Source organism: Drosophila novamexicana, unplaced genomic scaffold (genome assembly GCF_003285875.2).
Source record: "Drosophila novamexicana strain 15010-1031.04,08,12 unplaced genomic scaffold, DnovRS2.1 tig00000462-arrow-pilon, whole genome shotgun sequence".
Taxonomy (NCBI): domain Eukaryota; kingdom Metazoa; phylum Arthropoda; class Insecta; order Diptera; family Drosophilidae; genus Drosophila; species Drosophila novamexicana.
In genome coordinates this window covers 1,411,304-1,433,106 of record NW_020824806.1, presented here as the reverse complement: position 1 = coordinate 1,433,106, position 21,803 = coordinate 1,411,304, and the positions used below count along the sequence as shown (strand labels likewise).

General features: G+C 38.6%; 1 protein-coding gene across 3 annotated transcripts; it reads right to left on the bottom strand.

Moving 5' to 3' along the window:
* Positions 1-116: 116 nt before the first annotated feature.
* LOC115760810 (myc box-dependent-interacting protein 1) lies at positions 117-21,694 on the bottom strand. Of its 3 annotated transcripts, none has more exons than XM_030702325.1 (9): positions 21,258-21,694; positions 4,814-4,949; positions 4,453-4,748; positions 4,211-4,381; positions 4,063-4,144; positions 3,872-3,997; positions 2,320-2,832; positions 789-931; positions 117-635 (listed from the first exon to the last, which is right to left on the bottom strand). In XM_030702325.1, exons 1-9 carry the CDS (start codon positions 21,324-21,326, stop codon positions 555-557), a joined length of 1,617 nt encoding a protein of 538 aa, XP_030558185.1. In that variant the 5' UTR covers positions 21,327-21,694; the 3' UTR covers positions 117-554. The 3 variants fall into 3 exon arrangements, with proteins under 3 accessions (XP_030558185.1, XP_030558184.1, XP_030558186.1); XM_030702324.1 differs by having other exon boundaries at positions 2,320-2,892; positions 21,258-21,693; XM_030702326.1 differs by lacking the exon at positions 2,320-2,832 and having other exon boundaries at positions 21,258-21,691.
* Between the last annotated feature and the right edge of the window lie 109 nt (positions 21,695-21,803).

Genomic DNA, 21,803 nt, shown 5'->3' with positions numbered 1-21,803 from the left:
ATATATATATACGTATGTGTATGGTGTTTATGATTTTAGATTTGTTTATGTTTTGTTTAGGCTTACAACTAGGAAAATAATATTTCTGAAACTTTCAAATTTCAAAATATATTTTGTGTGCAATCATTTCTCAACAATAATAATAATAATAATAATAATAATAGTTATAATTATAATAATGTTTGGAAGCACTGCTGTAACAAATACAAGACTCTTGTTTATTGCATACGAATTCAAACACGAATTTAAATTAATCCAAACAATAAATTTGACAAAAAGAAAAAACCACAGGTTCTTATGGACATGAAAAAAAAGAGGCGTCGCAGCGCTGTGTACAAATTTGGCCGAAAGTTAAGTTTGTTCATCAAAATTTGTAAAATGTGTGTAAAATGTATTTTTGTTTTTTTTTTTTTTGTATATAATTGTATAACAAAAATAGTGGGTTGAAGTTGGTGTTTTTGTTGTTGTTGTTCTTGTTGTTGTTCTTGTTGTTGTTGCATGTTTTTTTGTATTAGTTGTTGCATTTATCCCGTCATCGTCGCCGCGTCAGCTTTTCAAATGGGACGCGTAAAGTTGGCCGGAAAGAGGCCCTTCTCGTTTGTGCCCTCCTTTTGACCCATTAGCCAGCCTTCCTCCTGTAAATTGTTAATAAAAAACTACATTCAATAAAGACAAGTAGTGAAATTCTATGCACATCAAACTCGGGAGGGTTGACTAGCGGCATGCACAATAATTGGGACTGAAGTGGCATTCAAATAGTTCTGTGTGTAGACCTAAACTAGTTTTACCTGATCCTCGGGATCATCATACTCGATGACGCGTATGGTATCGCCAATTTCAAAGCTCAGCTCGTCGACATCTTCCTTAACGTAGCCATAGGTCGCCTTCACGCGATATAGCACACCAGGTGGCAAATCAGCGGTATTGGCATCTGTGAATAAAAATCCGGTACAAATTACAACATTGTTTCATTATCAAATATAGCTTATTAGTTGTACATCGAAGGTATGCATAACTCAATTTTGTTTAGTGCACAAAAGCAAGAACAGAACTTGCTGTTAATGTGGTATATAAAAACTCGCAGCCTGTATGGGTTAGTCGGGTTTTAATAGAGGTAGCTTTGCTAGTATTACGTCGTCAACAGCTCCATCCATAATACAAAAGACTTAAGCAGCGAACGTGCAAGCGGTGTTTAAATGGTGATCAAAATGAATGAGTACGACTTACGGCTAAAAACATACTTGCTGTAGCCACCTGCAACCAGTTTTATATTTTGTTTTATTTATTATCTTTTTTCTCTTACCAACAATTGCCACTTATTACTAGCGCAGCATTGTAATAAATGTGTGTGTGTGTGTGCGCGTATTTACTATAAATTTCTATACCCAACTATTTGTGAGAATGATAACGATATGTACAAGCATATTGTAAAATAAAAGAAATGGGTTATAATAATATGAGACGAGTGAAACAAATAGTTTAAGATGTGCTCAGAGTGCATTTCAAAGTAAACAGCAGCTGCTGGCGCCATCTATTGCCGAGTGTCGAAATTGTAAGTCTTGCGTTTAGTTTAAAGCCAGCTTTTCATAGGATTTACTGAAATATCTCAAATTTGAACAGCTGTTTACTTTGAAACGCAACTTGTATGCTTCGAATTGATTCTAAAATTTATATACTTGTATGCTGAGCATGAGATAAATGACTCGACAGGTCGTTGACTGCCCCAGAATCGATCGAGATAAGTAATACAACTTATATATAATATAATATATTAAAGATACGCCCGAAACGCACATGCTTTGGCCCGTTGTATACAATTTTGCGGTTAAACAATACGAATACAGATACAGACATCATAACAGAAACTGAAGCATTTTAGAGATACAATATACAATAGACAAGCCGCTGTCAGACGCTCAGGCTCTATCGGGCAACCAAAAGATATATAGCTCCATTCCAATAAATGGAGCATACTACAGAGAATTGTGTTCAAGTGGTGGATGGGTTGGATTGGTTGGTGGTTGGTGCCCAACAAGAGACGGCAAAACGACAGACAGACACACAAGTGTAGAGAAATGCACAGACAGACCCAGTTTGTAATTGTTTTTTGTTTTGTTTTGTTTGGAGTAGATCGTAGATTGGACGCTTACTCACCCTGGGGCACCTCGTAGATGCGTTCGTCATCTTCGTCGAAGGGATTCTTATTAAAATGCTTATTAACAGTTTGGCTATTAACTAATTGTTTTTGGCTACCGCTAACTGTTTCTGTATCTGTAACTGAGTGCGTTGCATTTGTGTTTGTTGTTGTTGTTTCTTTACCTAATTTCTTTTGCTTATGCTCCTCAAGCGAACTCGAATTGCCATTGGCATTCGCCTGGCCATCCGGCAGCTCCTTCGGCTGCTTGCCCGGCTCTTTGGCTGTGACTGTGCCTGTGCTGCCTGTCGTCGTGTTGTTAGCCGTATTGTTGCTGCCGTGTGTTGTTGTTGCCGGCTGCTGCTCATTGTTGTTGCCATTCAATGTGCTTGTTATTATTGTTGTTGTTGTCGTTGTTGTTGTTTCCTTGCCATCTGTTGTCACCTCACTGGTTGTCTCCTCTGTCTTGGCTGCTGTGCTTGTTCCTGTTCCTGTTGCTGCTGCTGCTGCTGCTCCTGCTGCTGTTGTCGTTGTATTGGCATTCGGGCTGCTCAGCTCAGCGCGCTCCACGAGCTTTGTTGCTGTGATGCCATTAGTTGTGGCTGCTGCTGCTGCTGCTCCTGCTGCTGCTGCCTTCTCCAGCTGCAGCACGGGACTGCGCGGTGGCTCTGAAAGCTGTGCCGACTCTGGCGTCGGTTCTGGCGTTGAAGAAACTGAATCAAATCGTGGCTCAAGCATTGACGAGCTTGTGGATGTTGCTATTTGGTTTTTGTTTTTTTTTTTTTTTATACGTTGATATTGATTTTGTTGCATGTTTTGTTTTGTTTTTATAATGTGTGGTGTTTGTTGTTGTTAATTTTTTTTGGGTAGGGTTAGCATCATTCCAACAAAAACAATACATTTTAATTCATAATAAAAAAGAGAAAAGAACGTAAAGTAAAAATAGATATATAACTGAACACATGCATTGTTATGGGCACTTGGATAGAAGTTGACAGTTTTTCTTGTCAGATTTGTCAAAGTAAAAAGCGACAGCAAACAACATTCCATTTGTCTCACACGAGTATATCAAAAAAAATTTATATCAAATGCAGTTCTCAAAATTTCCGTCTTGATTAAATCAATCAAACTAAATAAATAGTATTTATTAACTACTTAATTAGACCAGACCGCATTACATATACAAAAAGTTTTACAAAATACAAGAGAAACATTTTAACATGTTTAGTTCAAAGCCCGTCAACAAATGGAATGTTGAACGTTAATCAAATTAGTCTGGCGACAACTAACAAATTTTTCTTATAAATTGCCAAAAACTAGACCAAAAAAAAATATCGTTTTAATTTTGCATACAAATATAATATGGTGCATAGAATAGATAATATATGAAATATATATACAAATATTTTATATATTGTGTATAATATTGAGTTCTTTTTTTTTTAGGTTGTTTTATACATAAAATAAAAAAGGTAAAAAGTTGGGAATTTATTTTACACTTTGGCGATGTGTAATGCAAATATTTTTTTTTACAGTTTTGAGCAATTTATAATTTATATTTTTGGTTTTTTATTGAAGGAAAAGGAAAGAAAAGCGAAAAAAAAACGAAATAAAAAACGTAAATGCGTAAAATTTCAAAAATATCAAAAAAACGAATAATCAAACTCGGAAATAGTTTTAGCTCTTTTTAGATAGTATCTGTATCTGAGAAACACCTCGGGGGCGTTTACTACTTACGACTGTTGGCCAGACTGGAGCCACCGTTTGTGGTGATTTGATTCTGATAGTTGCTGTTGTTGGCATTGGCGTTATTCAGTTTATTTACTGGCGATTGTACTGGACTCGAAGTCTTGATAGCATTTACTATGGCACGGAGGAGAGCATTATTAGTTTAGATGGAGTATATAAAGGCAGCTGCAATAACTCACTTGTTTGTTTGCGCAGCGTATTTGAGCCACGTTGCGATTCTGTAGCCAGTTTGTCAACAATTGCCTCAAGTTCCGCATAGATCTATGACAATATGCAAGTAAATATCATTAGGGTACATTCTATATACGAGTCTGTCGTTTCGCCTACCTTGGCCGTTTCATTGTGGAACACCTGCTCCGTGGCGAACAGTGTCTGCAAATTGGTAACCAAAAATAATATTCTCGAATCGTAGAGGGCTGGCAGCTCATCGTGCAGTTCCGTATTCAAAATTTCGTAGGTGCGACGAGCCTCCTCCAATTGTTCACGACCTTTGGTAAGCTACATATGTGGCATGGAACAAAGCAAACAATTCGTTTAGAATTCTCAACTGGTTAAATGCAACGACTTACCTTAACATCATCCTTGCGCTTGTTGGCATTGGCCTGCAGATTCTGGAACGAATGACGTTGGCCATCGTAGTCGATGAGCTTGCGATTGCGTTTCTCCACTTTCTTCTTCATTTCGGGAAACTGTCCGGTGTATGTGTTAAGCGGTATCAGCACCTGATCACCCAGTTTGTGTGCAAAGTCCAGCCACAAGCTCTCCGAAGCGGCAGTTTGTGCTTGCAGTGCATCATAGCCGCTCCACTGTGGCTCATAGATTTCGCAAACGGCATCCATCAGCGACTTTGAGGCGGTTTGTGCGGCTACAAAACAAATGGAAAGAGTTCAAATTTAATTTTGAATAGTTGCATAGCGAGTTAAGACTTACCGCGTATGCATCTTATGTAGTTATTGAACTCCTTTTGTAATTTGTTGGCATTTGTTTGTTGGCGATTGAAATTATTCAAATGATCATCAAAGATCTCATCTGCGGTGCGATCAACTTTGCCCAAGTTTTGTAGAATCTGCAAGTGTAGACAAAATTGGAATTTAATAACCAGTTACAGACGGAGCGAGTGTGTGGGTGTAGACCAAGGTCATTGATAAACTGGCTTAAAGCGTGGGCTGTAGCTCTGTTCAAGCCCGACCACGTAATCTCAGACCAATTACCACTGTAGTGGCAACATATTTCATTTGCACTTAGCACTCACACACACTCACACACACAGTCACACACACATTGTAGCCAACAAATGGCGCATTTATAAATAAGAAAAATCATTTGGCAAGCATTGCCTGTGCCCGGCTAAGTTTTTGTTCAGTTTTTTACATGTCTGAAGTCGCAAAAAATAGCATAGAAAAGAGGAACAGACCAACAACAACAACAAAGAACAAAAAAATGAGAAGAAGAGGAAGACAACTTAGCAAAGCGCTAAATCTGTTGCCACATGGCTGTCCACATCCAAATTGGGGTTAAGAACGCAATTCGGACGGCTGCCTCCGGTCAATTTGCGGCTGCAGATACTTAAGAAGATGAAAATTACCAAACTGGAATGTGGCAAGCGAAGCAGAGGGACGGCAGGCGGCAGGGGGCAGGGGACAGGCGGCGTGTTGATAAGTTGTCAATTGCTGACACAACCTTGTAACAGTTTTTCAGCAACGCCCACGCCGCAAATGTGACCCCACACATACAGGGAACTGAAACAGACAATAAAGTAGGCTGCAGAGAAGGAGAGAGAGAGAGTGTGGCAGAGAGAGCGAGCGAGTGAGAGAGCCCGACAATTAACTATGTCACAGCCACAAGCTGCAACACGCTGCGTATACGCAACGCAACATTTAGCTGGCAACTTTTTCGCTAGCCACAAGGCTAATGAGCCACAACTTTGGCAAATATTTGAGCCCAGATAAGAGATAACTAATCAACATTCTTAACAAATTTTCAGATAGAAATTATAAACTTAGGCAAACAGCTAAGATAATTCGTGATGGGCCAAAACACGTTTGCAACTGTCGAGTGAGTGCGCGCAGTGCGTACTTCCTCCATAGGAAATGTTACCTTAAACACGTTGTCGCCGTTATGGGGAAATATCTGGGCACACGTATGCCATACGCATATCAAATTAGGCACAGGTGGATGTAAGCGTCAAAATCGTAAGGACAACAAACATGACGAAGCTCAAATGCCCTTGCAAATGAGTGCTAAGGAAAATGTTTATGACAATTGGTTTATATTTGAAATTAGAGTGCTTTGCTATCAGGAATTGTTATTATAAGCTAGAACAATTATGTTTTAAAACATGATTCATTGTTTAAAAAATATATAATTAAATTTATGCACAGCATTTAATTGCATAATGTTGAATTTCATGTATTGAATTTGAGTTGAATTTTCTGTTAATTCATTTAAAGTTTTATCAATTTAGGAAAACTTTTCCAAAACGGAACAAAATAAATCACATTTTTTACAAATTAAAATTTTTGATTAAAAAATATAAAATTCTCAACTATTCTGTGAAAATTATGGTTGGTTGACGAAAATAATGAAAATGTGCTAAATTGTAAATGCAAATATTTTTTTCAGCATAAATCTTCAGCATTTTAGGAAGCATCTACGGATATGGAATGTTTTTAACCTCTCTCATAAAATTTGTTTAAATAGTCCAGATACCAAATATGTGAACATAACTTTTTTCAGACAACAAATAAGGTGAATCTTTTATAAGCTAAGATTCGACAGCCCTAAAAGATGATGGACTTGAGTTTCATTCAATAAATGTAAAATGTTGCTGATATTTTCTGCTTTTCGCTCAGTGTATATCATATATATAATATTGCTATGGTCACATTCAACAAGTGTAGCTCACACACATAAAAACCTTTTATGGGCACACTGACCAGCACACAAACACACACACACACGACTTTATTGTGGGTAGCTTCCCAGCAACTTGTTGACGCATTTGATGACCATTTTTGTAACTGAAACCCGGCAAAAGCGACAAGAACGAGCCAAGACTTAACTGTACGAATGCTTTTTTTGATTTTGTTATTGTTATTGTTAACCTTAATTGGTCCGAGGTAGACTGCAGTTACATACACACACACACATACACACATAGACAAGTGTCAGATAGGCCCACGTGTAGAAATCTTTCAGCCAAATGCAGCGTGCGGCTTGTGGGCGTTGCGTGGTCTTTAAATATTGTATGTTGCCAAGGCTCAAAGTTTTATTAATAAGCACACAAACAGATTTATTATCAATTTCATTGTCAATTAGCTCCCCAGCTGGCCCCAACTTCTATGCAAATAGATATGATTGCGTTATTGGCGAATGATTGGACTTTGTGTGGTTATCGAGGCGGCAGCCATAGTCAGAGGCTTTTTCAACTTCCGCCGAGCAGGTCTCAGAGCATTTGGCATGCGTCCTTCTCCAAATAGATATACTATATGAGTATATATAGAAATATCTATTTTGTTTAAAGTTTGCGTCATCGTACTCTCCCAGCCACGCAAGGTATATATAGAGCATATGCATATATCTAGCGTGTGTCATTTATATAAAAATCATATGTGCCATCTCTCGCACTGACTGTCGCTATATGTACGCATACTATATATAACCATAGGCAAGATGTGGACCAAAACAGTTTATTTGCCTATTGGCTAATGCCACGGAACATGCAACATGTGCGTAGAGGAGCATAAACGTGGGCTAAGCTTTTGGCCACAAGCCAGACACAGAGCTCTGCCGCCGGGGCGTAGCAGGGGGCGTGGGCGTACAGAGGAGTCACAGACAAGCAAAAAGCAGCAATCGATGACAACATCAGCAATAACAACAGCCTACAAGATACCAGATACCAGATGCATAAGTATCTTGTAGCTGCAAAATAATTCAACTTTCAAAAAGTGCAATACATAAATATAAATCGAAGCAAGAGTAGACAATACACACACAAACACACACACGCACACACACATAGGCACGCCCATCAAGATGGGCTGGCAAACAAAAGTAAAGTGCAGCAGCCGACATATTGTTAAGGCGGGCTGTGCGAAGGGGCAGGGGAGAGCGCGGGGCTAGCTGGCAGATATAAGCAAGCGTTGGCCCAGTTTATAAGCAATCTACAGACAGCTACAAGACAAATAAAAAGAGAAAAAGCGAAAGAGAAAGAAGCCAAAGCCAAAGGTTGGCAACGAACCCGAGTTACCATCTACAAAAATTCAAACTATTTTCCGTTCATAACTATGTCAAAGATCGGGCAAAATATTCAGCTCACAATTAAAGAACCATCCCAAGCACTAAACAATATACCCCAGCTGCTGGGCAATCCGTTTCCAGGGTATGCGAAATGGCAACGTCAGCTAAACTAGAAATTATTGTAGATACAACAAGTTGAGCATGGCAAGAGAGACAATACAAAAAAAAGGGAATATTAAACATAAACAGGCAACAGACAACAGACAATAAAAACAATTGTGAAAAAAGAAAAACAACGTTTGTAGAAATTGCCGCCGCCGGCAAAAGTGCGAGACAAGTGAGTGCAAGGGAAGAGCTGGAAGTGCAGGAGGAGAACGGCAAATGAATAAGAGAAATGATGGCTATGGAAAAATGTGCCACGACCGGAGATCGGTGTCAGATGCAGAGTCGTAGACTGCCACGCCCACAAGGCAAACGCCCATGGCCTCGCCTAGCGGCAAAGTTGAGGCCGCCGACAAGTGCCGCCTGGTTTAATAACATGCAAGCTGTGCATGTAGCCCGGCTATGTGTATGTGTGAGCGTATGTGTGTGTGTGCGTGTGTGTGTGTGTGTGTGTGTAGAGACCTAACCTATTACCACAAAAGCACATTTTTAGCTAGTTGCCCGCGGTTAGCGGTAAAACTTAAAACTCTCCATATACGTAAGCATGATAGACACAAATGATGACAGCAAGAGAGAAAAAACGGTTGTTGTGGGCAGCAACCGGTTCTCGATTGCGCCCCCACATCCCCCGCCCTCCCCTCGCCGGCAATAAGTCATATGACTTAAACAGATCTCAGATTGAGTTGGCAGCAAAACAAAAAAACGTGCGAAGAGAGCAAAAACAACAATCTGAGCAGAGCTGAGAACATATCGTATATCTTGTTAGTAATAGTCATTAAATCATGATTTGCTAGAAATGAGAAATCGCTAAAATACAAAATAAACAAGCTAATTTAAAAAGTGCACAAAAACCCAAACTTCTAGAAGAGTTCAATTTGGAAATAAGTATATAGAAATGCGAGAAGCTACATCCGCATTATAAACCAAGCGGCCAATTAGCTTGTCAAACAGAAATCGCTGGGGCTTTGACAAGTTTTGATAGTTATTATTGGGATATACTTATACGTTATCAAGCCAACTTGGCCTCCAGACAGGGCTTTACAACATCCATAAACTAGCATGAGATTTTTCACTTGCCTGAAGCCAATTTGACAACTTATTTAGGATCGGAAATTGCGAGAGACTTCAGTTTGAAGTAGTAAGTTATTATACTCAGAAATCGATTGCAAGTTAGTAAAAATAAAAAAAAGTAAGAATCCAGTCGTGAATGGCCGACTGGGGGATACCCTGAACTTTCTGCTAACAACAACAAATGTAGCTCGCTTTAGAGGGGGAGGAGGGAGTGGCAGTAGCTATGAAATAAAAGATACTTTATCTGTATATACTATTCTAGTAGCTACATGTCAAATTTGTTGACTCTAGCCATTAAAACCGAACAGATTTGCTCAATAAGCAGGGTATCGATATCGATTCTTATCGATTACTTTAACACGGGGCAGGTTATCGATTAACAGAAACAGAAAACTTTCAAGTCTTCAGCATTTATAGGTTCTGAGCACATGTCTAGATCGACTCGTCTATTGATGCTGATTATTATTACTAATGATCGCAGATGCTTTCTTCTGACTGTTACATACATTTACAAGAAACCTGTATACCCTTTTAGCGTATAAAAATGCCGAAGAGAAAAACCGCAATGAACTCTGGATCGAGGCTATGAAAACGCACATACTATACATAATTTTGTATAATGTAGACATGTATGTTAATTAAAGCATTTCATTGCGCAATCGAATTCGAATTCGAATTCGATTTGTTTATGCGACGTTTTCAACTTTGGCTTCATTTGCTTAATTTCTTTTAATACTCTTTCTCCCTCTATCTCTCTCTCTCTCTCTCTCTCTTGTTTTTAGCTGGCATCGTTTGGGCTTTCTTTCGCAGTCGAGGCGACTTTATCGCTTTAAGCTTAAGCAAGTGGAAAGTGAAACTCCGTAGAAAGTTCGACTGAAATGCCCAAAGAAAATAAATAATATTTATCTATGCTAGAGTCCCCACAGCCGTTGTCTCCCTCTCCCTCCCTCTCTCATGATTTATCTATTAGCATTAGTTATAACTACAAAAAATATATATATATATATGTATACAGACAAGCAGTTGACAAATTGCTGTTACCTTTGGCTGAGCAATAAATTAAGTTTGTTTATGATTTGAAAGAATAGAGTTTGCCTAATTGAAACATGAGAAACAAAGGGAGAAACTTTCAGTTACGTAAGTCCAAAGAATTTGGCTAAAAAGAACTGGCTAACCTGGCAACCTGTTGCTGTTTGTATAGCCAGACATATAAACAAGATACAATAAACAAAAACAAAAACTGTCCCCAACGGAAATAGGCGGCGTCACACACACACACACACACACACTCGCACACACACGTGGCGTAAATTTTTATAATGACATAAAATAATAGAAAACCTGTCTAAGCTTTAATACATCGTTAATATCTGCGCTTGCTACGAGCATTCGAAAGGCAACAAAAAAAAACAAACAAAAAATTTTGCTGCGATTATTAACAATTTCTTGGCATTTCATTCAATAATTATTTGAATTTTTTTTTCAATTTTTTTTTCAATGTAATTGTGCTTGGGCTTTTCTCCACATTTTTATGGCTTGTAAATTGTGTTGAATTGATTTTGTAGCTTGTTAAGCTAGTTGTTTATCTAACCTGCTCGGCATTACTCTTTGCAATTAGCTTTACACGTTTTCTATTTATTCGAAAAACATTTCACTACGCATTTAGTTGGGCAACAGTCGATGGCATGGATTGAAGTGATTTTGTTTGGCTTCATCGAAAGACTGTCAAATGCAATTAGCCCAGTTAAAAGCGCAGCCGTAAATCAATTTACTGCATTTACACACAGCACAAAAACGAAGAACAAGAAAAATTAAATACATATGCAAATAGGTATTATCTGTCTTATGGAAACATACATATGTGCATAGAATGTGTACGTGCATCTAGTATAGGTTCGCTGTGCTGTGCTGGCTAATAAGAAATGCAAATATTTTTGCCAACTGCAAAGAATTTACTGGGCCAAGACATGTAGAGACAAATGTGTGTGTAGAAGCTTTTGCTGTGAGCGGAGAGTGTAAAAGAAACAGTGAGTGGGATAGAGAGCGAGTGAGAGATTTGAGTGAGGCGCGCACATGTCTACACTGCGAGAAAAATATGGGTATATTGATAATATTAAATTATTTTTTCTTACTAATAATTCAATTTGTTGAGTACCTTGCGTTATCTACCAAGCGAAAGACTGCGAAGGTAGAGTATAATTACAATGTTTTGTAGATATATTTATATACTAAGAATAATTACTAATTTAGATTTTATATTACTAATTACTTTGACTAAATTCTCCGCTCAATAGCCATAATAACAGCTAACAATGTAATTCTATTGTTTCGCTGCTCGCTTTTCAGTTTCTCAAAGCATTCAGGAATATCTAACTTAAATCTTTTTACAACTTAATTACACTTTATATATTCATATTTTCAAGAATAAGTTTTACTCTCAGTTTTTTTCCCAACTTCCAATTCGTTTACAAATAATTATCGCATGGAAATTTAACGTAATATGCTCAAAAATCATTAAACAACAACAATTTGGAATATTCAATTTGTCAATTAAATAATTAGCGCACATTTACTTATCGTTAGTCTTCAACCAATACACACGCATATTTCTTCGTGTGTATTCAACTTTTGTTTATTTTCTTTTATTTTTGGCAGAAACGTGAAAAATGTGACGCTGCTGCGCCGATATATAAAAATTAGCTCAAAATACATGCACACACATTTACATATATATATATGGCTATATAGTATATTCTACAGAGTTTTGCGGCCGGACAATGCCATAGACGTATTGTCGTTATATAAGTCTTTGTGGTCGTGCCCAGGCATATGATAGAGCCATGCTAATCAATCACAAGCTATTGAGAATATATATACATATATATATATCGATAAGTATGCATTATATATGCTATCTGTGAGGTACTTTGCATGTCGCTCCCTCTCTATCTCTCTCCCTCTCTCTCTCTCTCTCTCTCTCTTCTGCTGCCCGGCAATGCGGTCAAATCATGAGCTCACACTTAGCACATGTCTCATTATGAACTAACACAGTGTCATTTATAGTTAGTTAGTGCGACTTAGGAAACCTTTTTCAGGCCATTCGTAGACGTATTTTGCTGTATCTTCTAACTCGAATCTGTGTCGCTGTCGCTTAACAATGCTGTGCAAATGGAAGATTTGGCTGTTGCTCAAACGGCAACAGGTAGACACCACATCTAGACACTATATCAGGCATTGAGATGGGCTTTGTTTTGGCACGTGATTTGCATAGATATCAGAGCCAAAATCAAAGTACTCAACGGCACGTGACGCTGCATGACGCAGCTCAACGATATGTTGGGCAATCAAATAGTACGCCCCATTAAAACCGAATATGCGAGTAAACAAAAAATGAATGTACAAATGGTACTTTGGTTTTTAGCTTGTTTTTTTTTTTCGGTTTTTAGATGAACTTTATGGTTTACAATTTGGTAGATTTGTTGTTTGCTGAACTGTGGAAAGCGGGTCAAGAGCAACAAATACAAATTGCCGGAGAAAAACAAATTGTGTGGCTAACCAAGCAAACTTTTAGAATATTTTAGAGCGCCAGACAGAAAATGTTGATTTTCAAAGCTGCGAAAGCGGATGGCAGGCCTTCCTTGAATTTATGAAAATCGCATAGAAAGGCGCGCCTTGGACTTGTATATATAATTGTAGTTATTTATTACAATGAGAAAGATAGAGAGAGCGGGAGAGAAAGAGAGAGAGAGAGAGGAATAGAGATTGAGGTAAAGAGATATATAGATATAGATAAATAGGTGGAGACAGAGATAAAGAGAAAGAGTGGGAGATAGATAGAGAGAGATAGATAGGGTTAGAGTTAGAGTTGTTAGAGGAAGGGACAAAAAGGCAGCTCTTCCCTCAATATTACAAATACAATCATTTTATAAAGTGTCTTGTCAGTATTACTTAAAAAACGATGCGCAGGAGTAACCATTGACCACAGCAACTTTAGATTGTTTAATATTTAGATAAGTAATTATAAACAGCATTAAATTAAAAATAAAAACTTCTGGAAGGTCACGCATAAGCGTGTGACCAACTTGGCCGCAAAAAGATATTGTACACCAATTGTGGCCTCAAAATGGAAAGTTTATGCGGAAACATAAGTTATCATTATATACACTCAACATGTCTTTATCAATTTAATTTAACAGAAACATGACTTGTACACAAAACAATTCACATCTAATCATAATATTATAGTCGAAATCTGAGGCAGGCGCTCTATGCGTAAATTAAAAGAATGAAAAAAAGTATTTATGATATGGCTATAAAATCATTGAATTGGCAACAGGCCACCCAAAATATAAAATAAAAGCTGTATAACAAGAAAAGGGCAATCAACAAAAGATACTCCGGGAATTGCGCAACGGGCAGCGTTTCCGTATGGCACGGGTCGTAAGTACTCGCCCGTGCTGGACGCTTCATGTGCTGATAACGCAAAATTCCATTACAAAAAATAATTGTGACGACTTATCAGCTAGCAAATGGCCAAAAGCAAATCTTCAAGATAACCGAACGCTACTTGCCAGCGCCTTTTTGCCGGCTTCGCGCTCGGCTTCATGGCTAAAACCACACGAGCATATGTTTCCATATATATTTTGCTTTCCATGAAGATGGGCAAAGTGGCAAAAAAAAGTGTGCCAAAAAGATTTCGTGCATGCCTAATAAATAGTCTGAGCTTAATTATACTCTGTGCTGGTGTGTGTATGTGTGTGTGTTAGTTAAGCTGTGTGTGTGTGTGTGTGTGTGTGTGTTAGTTAAGCTGTGTGTGTGTGTGTTTGGTTTTCGTGTCGTGTCAGGAAATTTCGCTGTCGGAGCTGCGCATAAACTGACAAGTCGACGCTTTGCACGCATCGCTACCGATTGACAGTTTGATTGCCACGCCCCCAACTCTTTTGGTACATTATATAAATAATGAAAAGCAAAAAAAAAGAGTCAGTGAACTGCTCCTAATTGTTGAAGACTCAGCTCAGCTGGCTGTAAGAAACATATATGTATATACACATAAATATCTGAAGCAATCAACATTTGCGCCAACATATTTTCCACTTGATCGATGCCACCAAATGGCTTACAAGGCAAACACCTGATGCCGCCGTCATGTGAGTGTATAAGTGTGTGTGTGTAGGAATGCACAACAACAACAACAACAAACGGTTACACACACACACACACACACTCGCACACACACACATGCCAAGTTGGAGCACTTTTGGGCCCAGTCAACTGCAAAACATCGGCGCAGCCAATTGGCAATTTCAATTTATTTACATTGAATTCAAAAATTTCAAATTGCATTTACAAGCAACGTGTTACGTATCTGGAATTGAATTAGCCAAACGCATTGCAATCGCAATTGTCGTTAACTGTATGCGATTCGAGTGCAGCCGTTTGTATCTTTTGTGCAGCAAAAATTGTCTTACCTGCAATGAGATAAAAATGCGAAAAGCCAAAAGACCGCATTAGGGAAAAAAAATGAACGAAACAAATAATTTAAATACATTTTTTTGCAGACAAGTTAAACAGAGATAAGCCCAAAAAGTGATAGCAAGCGCTATAAAAAGAAAAATTGCCTTACTATTATAATCTATTATAATCTTACTAAGATAGTCAATTAATTTGAACAGCTGCGAATTTGGTCTAAATGTGCTCATGTATTGGTGAAGGCGCCTATGTATTAGTGTGCTTTCGGTGTGCGAAGCTTTTAGGCAACTGAATGCCTGTCTATGAAGAGCTTTGAGATTTTGAATACTTAGCGTATGTGTGTTGTGTACGTGAGCTGAGGTCAAGGAAATTGTAGGAAAATGTAATCTAAGATAAAGTATGGGAAAGTAAAGATATTTTCAGCACACCAAGGATTTTTTACCCTTGCAGAGACTAGTTCGCATAGAAACAGACAGACGAGCAGGTGGACATGGCTTTGTCAACTCGTCTGTAGATGCTTACCCAGAATATATATACTTTATAGGTTCGGGTTAAAAATAGCCTTATATACAAATAAATGTATATAATCGAATTAAAAATATCGCAGATGTTATAAGAGCTAGAAACAGAGCTAACAATCAAATCTTATGTGTACTGTTATTATCAACAAAAACTAACCGCAAGTGTAATTAAATGTCAAGTAAATCTCATTGAAATTAACGATGCCTACGCCTGCGTCTGCATTTCCGTTTTCCCTTCCCCATGCCCGCCCCCTCGTTGCGGCTTATTACATAAAGCAATTGAGCGCTGAGCAAATTGAAAACGACGGCAACCTTCAGAACTGGCGAGCACTCTGACAATGGCCCGTGGTACGAATTTGGTGCAGTTATGATTGCACTCTAACAATTGTCCCTGATTGCCATTGCCGGTTGCAGTCAACGGTTGTGCAACACGAAGGTTGCCACAGCCTGGCCCCTGCCCGCCATGGTTTTCCAGGTGCGGATTCGTTAAGCCGGCGATTTGTGAGCTATGCTAATTTTTGTGTGTGTTTTTTTTTGCCAAGTTCCACTTGTGATGCATTCGAGCGCAACAAAAAGCAAGAATACAAAAAAAAATGCATAGCAGAGAGAAAAATTGAGCACTTAGCAATTAAGCGAAATTAGGCAAAAGCTTGCTGCGGGGCGTATACGTAATATTGTTGCAAGAATTGCAGCAGACAGTTCCAGAGCCTCAAGTTCGTAGGGAATTGCGAATTGGCGAAAGCCAAAGAATGTTGGCACTTGATTAGCCACATTTAACGACTCAATTAAGCCAGGAGCGGGACGACAGGGGCACGGGGCTGGGTGCTGGGAGCTGGGGGGGGCTGGTCTGTTTATGATATTTGCATTTGATATTTATAAACGTTGATTGCATAAGCTGAAACGCAGTTTGTGGCTGGAAACCGGTTTGCTACAGCTATTGTGAATTTTGTTATTTGGTAGCCGACAATAACTGGCAACTGGCAGCACTTTCGCGCAAATATGCACAGTATATACACAATGTATACATTTATAATCATGTTTACAGGGTGCTTAAAACAAAGCCAAATCCGAATGCTTCCCAGGCCAGCGCATCCAGCTCTGCTGTGTGCACAATTTTATCTGCCACTTGCATTATTCTCTATGACATTCACAAAAAGTGGAACAATATCCAAGCGAATCGCGTGCCAGTCCCCCAGCTCCCCCAACTCCCCCGCCCAACCCCCTGCTCAGCTGACACGGCTTTTGTTCTAGGGCAGAGTTTTCTCTAGTTTTCACATTTCCGCAGACAAAAGCCAGCGCTATTTAAATTCATTCGGCTATAGAGTTTCACATGCGCAGATCTGTTGGGAATACGTACTCAAGCATTTGTACTAAATAAATAAACAAAAAAGAACACAAAACACTTAGTGTAGGCGCTGATAATACTGATAATGTTTTTTTTTTTTTTGTATTCCCAAACTTTTTAAATTACCTCCATAGAAAAAAAAAAGAGCAACACATTCGTCAGAAGTGGAGTGAGTAAGCGCCTAACTAGTATTTCATGAAATAGCCCAAATTTACCAAAGTTCATTAATGAACAGGCAATATAGTTCTCATCAGTATATATATACATATATATACATTACAATTAATAAAGCAAATTGCAGCTTAAACAAAAGCATATGCCCTAAAAAGTAGGTATGCGAGGCATTAAATCTAAAATTCTTGGTATATTTTGTGCTTTTAGCATTACTTTCTCTACAGATAAGTATAATTAATGCATTTGTCATAAATTTCCTATACTCAATAAACAGTTCGGCGCCAGTTCATTGATTTTGGCATATTGCGAAATTATAGTGTGCCGAAATATTTGATGAAACACATGCTAAAATCGAGTATATATATGTTTCAAGATGTTGCCAAAATGCAAAATGGCTGTCAAAACTGAACAGTCAAGGCTAATGCCATATATATATATATATATATATAATTTGAGTTAACATCGATTCAATCACACGATCATCTTAATTGCAGTAAGTTAAGTTCTAAGTTGGGTTTTCATTGTTTCTCTTGCTGTTGTCGCTGTATTCGTGCGAGCGCAGCTAATAAAAAGTTAACAACACCAAATTACGTATACGACCTGTGGAGCACTGCGAACCGTAATTGACCTTGCCAACCACTTCAAATGTGGCTGCTCACTTGGCATGCTTATTAGATTTGTTATTGTTTTTTGTGTTTTTTTTCCTATTTTGTGGATATTTTTATTAAAGTTGTGTGCTTTATGGCACAGCGCACAAAGGTGTTGATAATGAATTCAAGCCAAACACTCAAGAGCTTTAGATGAATACGCGCAGAGTTCATGCCTCGGCACTTGAACCTCACAGAATATCTAGTTGAGGATTTCAATTTCTCTGAGCTATTGAAGAAATGTCCGTTGTTGTGGCTGCTGGACAATTGCATTGCATAAAATGAAAATGAAATCAAATGAAATGAATCAAGTGAAGTGCCGCCGATAAATGTCTAAACGTAATTCAATTGTTATGCAATCAGCCGAGTGACGCGACATATTCCATAAAAGAAAACTTCGAGGAGAGAAAAAATTGAAAAGAAATATATATATATATGCTAGTATATAATAATAAATATGAAAACATTTCCCACATTGCGCAGTCGTCACTTTGCGTTGATTATTATTGTTGGCAATTTCTATAATTGAATTTTTTAATAAGCTCGCCTCGCCACAAATACCCCATAATCAAATGGCTTACAGCACGAAAATACACACACAGATACACACACACACACACACACACACAAGAGCCTTTTATCAGTGAATGAATGGTATCTGTGTGTGTGTATTTGTATCTGTCTCTGCGACCCAGCCTCGTATCTCCATACGCATACTCCAATCGAGTATTCGTAATCTGTTGTCTGCTCGATTGAGGCACTTCATACGCGATCTGCAGCTGGGTTAACACCCCCCATTTCGTCTGGTTGGGGGCGTACGCGCTGCACCTGCTAATCAATAGGTTCGAATCAATGACAGCCAGCCAAGCGTGTCGTCAAATATATTTATAAAATCTGTAACTCAAGTAGACGCTTTTCATTTTTGGTTACAAACTGCTGGCGCTTCAGTAATTTGTGCTCAACTCAATTTTCAAACATTTCCAAGTATTTATTTAATTGCTTGTTTATTGTTAACTTTGGCCACGTTTCGAATATGACTCGATTTCGGGTATAGTCTTAGCTTTTGGGTTTTGGATTACTGTAACGACAGTACTTCATGTTTGCGCCTGAGAAAACAGAAAACACTCGACACAATCTAAAACATTCCTATGTATTGAATTATTGTTTTTGGAAAGCTTAATACTTATATATATAAATAATTGCCAGTCTTTAGAGTATCTTAGTTCCAATTCGCTTCAAGTTTTCCCCCAATTTTGTTTGTCTTGGTTTCTGACAAAACTAACATTTGCTTTTTTAGCTAAGCCCTTGCGTTTACTTATCAGTTCAATTATTAGTGCTATTATCTTATGAAATCTTTGATTGAACTGTTCTCAGCTCATTTAATCTGTTTGAAATACAATTATAAAATCATGATTGCCTTTTTACGCAATCTTGTTTCAGCCAAAAACAATTGACATTTAAAGAGCGCCGAGGCGGCAGCAGAAGACGAGGCTAAAATACGGCGACGACATACACGAAGTTCAATATGCAACAGGCAAGTTTGTGAGTTTCTATAAATTGAGCTGCCAATAAAATGTCAATCGCTGCCTGCAGTTAAGCAGCCAAAGAGAGGGGCAGAGGGTGGGGGAGGGGAAGGGTTTGATAGTGAACAACAACTAAGTGAAAAGCAAATTTTGGCAGCTGTTGCGGGACGCGCTTAAAAATAGCAACAAAAATGCGAGACAACAGCGCGGGCGAAATTTCGCAAAATAAGAAAAAAATCATACAACATACTCAAAATGAAATAAAATAAATTCAAATAAAATTACTTATGCGATAGAAAAGCGTTTTGGGTAGCTTTTGCGCAAAAATGTATGTATACAAAATCGAAGGCGGCAGCTACGACAGCCAGCACATAGAGTTATAAGACAAAAGATACATTTGTATCTATAGAGAATGGAAGAGTGAGGAGCGCAGAGAGAGGCGTCTCTATTTAAAGATTGACTGCCAGGCGACATTTTCACGTACGGATACGTTGTTGGGCCAGTCACGCACCCAAAATGAAAATCTATCTAGGCATACGTATGTGTATCTTGTAGTTATGCGACGAATGTGTGTTGCGATTTGACAAGTTTTCTCTAAAGCAAATGCTGTGCCTTTTACTCGTCTACGGTCTTCTTTGCTGGGGCGCACAGCAGCCTGTTCCGCCTCTCTCTCTCTCTCTCTCTCTCTCGCTCTCTCTCGCTCTCCCTCTCTCTTTCTTACTGTATCTCTATCTCTCGTGTATTACATACATTGTACATTTATTGAAATGAGCACACAATGCGCAAATACAAAGCGCCGGGCAGCGAAACGTGCTCAGTACAAACTAGTCTATAATTTTAAAAATAAACTCTACGCAAATTATGAAATATCCAATTCTTCTTCTTCTTTCTACACTCTGCACAAATTAAAAAAGAAAAAGGCAAATTAGAACATTTAGAAATTTTTGGATATGCATGTAAATACGAGTGTGTGCTTCTATAGAAATTTACAGTACAGTGAACACTCGCCAAGTAGAGCAAACTTTACATATTTCCAATAAGAACAGTAGTTATAATTTGAAGTTGCTGCTTTCGAGCATTCACTGTATTACAGTTAATACGAATGTGTAATCTATTCTAATTACAATTCCAGGAAATACTAAGTGAATAGCATGCTTCGACTGGCTGCACTGACTAGATTTAAAAATACATTGAAAAACCTGCAATACGACATTTAGAAAAGGCCCAAAGAATTTGTTCAAGTTTAATGACCAACACGAGCGCATCCCAAAGAGCATAGAAAATACCAACGAACTTTAGAAATCCAACTGTAAATGCCAAGCAGCAGCACACACACATACACATATACACACTCACAGAGAGACAGATGGGGAGCGTGGAAGAGAGACAGCAGCAAATCAATACAACGAAAGAGTAAGGCGCTTGAAAGAAAAAGCATCATTCAGAGCTTAGATTACAGCATTTTCTGGCAGCATTGGAATGCTGCTTTGGCTGTGGCCGAAAACTTGTTTACAAGACATCGCGACGTGCCAACGAGTGGGTCAAAATGCAGCTCTTTTACACTCATTTATATGCATATGTATATGTGTCGGCTGTTTGTCTTTTGGTGTGTGCGTGTATTGACATTCACATTAAGGCTGAGCAGCCGCTCCTGGACCAACGCTTGAGCGCCAAACTTTCACTTGTGCACGCAGCGGCGGCAAAGATGAAACAAGAGAAGCATTAAACAAGAGGAGACAGGCAGAGCCGAAGCTTTGAGTGCTCAAAATCGTAGCCAGAAACTTGATCGCCCAACAAAAAGAAGAGAAGAGAAGAGAAGAGCTTCGAATTGCAGCGCCCTAGCGAGACGACAGGTGGCGTTGCAGCATCTTCTGTGACAGCTTTTGTGTATAACATTTACAACAGTTATATATGTACATAAATGTATATATGTACATATGTACATATGTAAAAGTTGTTTGTACTTTCTTTTGCTTAAGTATGTGTGTGAGTGTGTACGTGTGTGTGTGCGTGTGTTTATAGAGCTACAGACAGCTGCACCATTGGAAATAGGACAGGGACACGACCCCCAACCAAGGGTATTACAGTTGGGCGCTCGAGTGGGCGGCATTTGTGCTACAAAACAGTGCATCACACGCCCTAGAAAATGTCACAGATTTCTTGGCCCCATTGCTTAACTGCCTCCAACAAATGCATATATCGTATATAGTAATGACAGCTTACCTTCTCCTTGGCACGTCCAGCGTGTTTTTGCATAGATTTAGCCAGCATTATGCCTTTATTTTCGGACATTCAATTAACGGCAGCAACAATAAAAATTGAATTACTGAAGGAGCAGCAATGTGTGTGTGTGTGTGTGTGTGATATTCGTATATGCACTGCTGGTGTTCAGAAATAATAAAGATTTCTGATTTGGCACAATACACTGTGTGAAACGAGAAGAAAGAACTCTTTCCGTATTTTGGGGAATTTTAAATGCACATTTAACACACGACAGCGGGCCACAATTTGTATTTGTATAACGTTGCTATTTTTATGCGATTTGGCCGCGTTAGTAGCACTCGAAAGTCACGAAATAATGGCACGTAGACGCGCGACTGCGACTTCAGGTGTGTCTTCGAACTTGACGCTGCTGCAGACGGAACGGGACTCATTTATTTATTTATAATTTATAATGTTTACACTCAAACAACGTCGATATTCGATCGGTATCGATAGTTTCTGACTATCAACGCGCCACCACACCTGAGCCCTGTTAAGCTTAACAGT

What these genes read in the sequence shown, in the direction of transcription:
- LOC115760810 (XM_030702324.1), bottom strand. Translation starts at nt 21,326, where the DNA reads ATGTCCGAAAATAAAGGCATAATGCTGGCTAAATCTATGCAAAAACAC. An exon ending in TCCACAATGAAACGGCCAAG is followed by an intron (nt 4,145 to 4,210) that starts GTAGGCGAAACG and finishes ATATTGTCATAG; the next exon opens with ATCTATGCGGAACTTGAGGC. An exon ending in TACGCTGCGCAAACAAACAA is followed by an intron (nt 3,998 to 4,062) that starts GTGAGTTATTGC and finishes TCCGTGCCATAG; the next exon opens with TAAATGCTATCAAGACTTCG.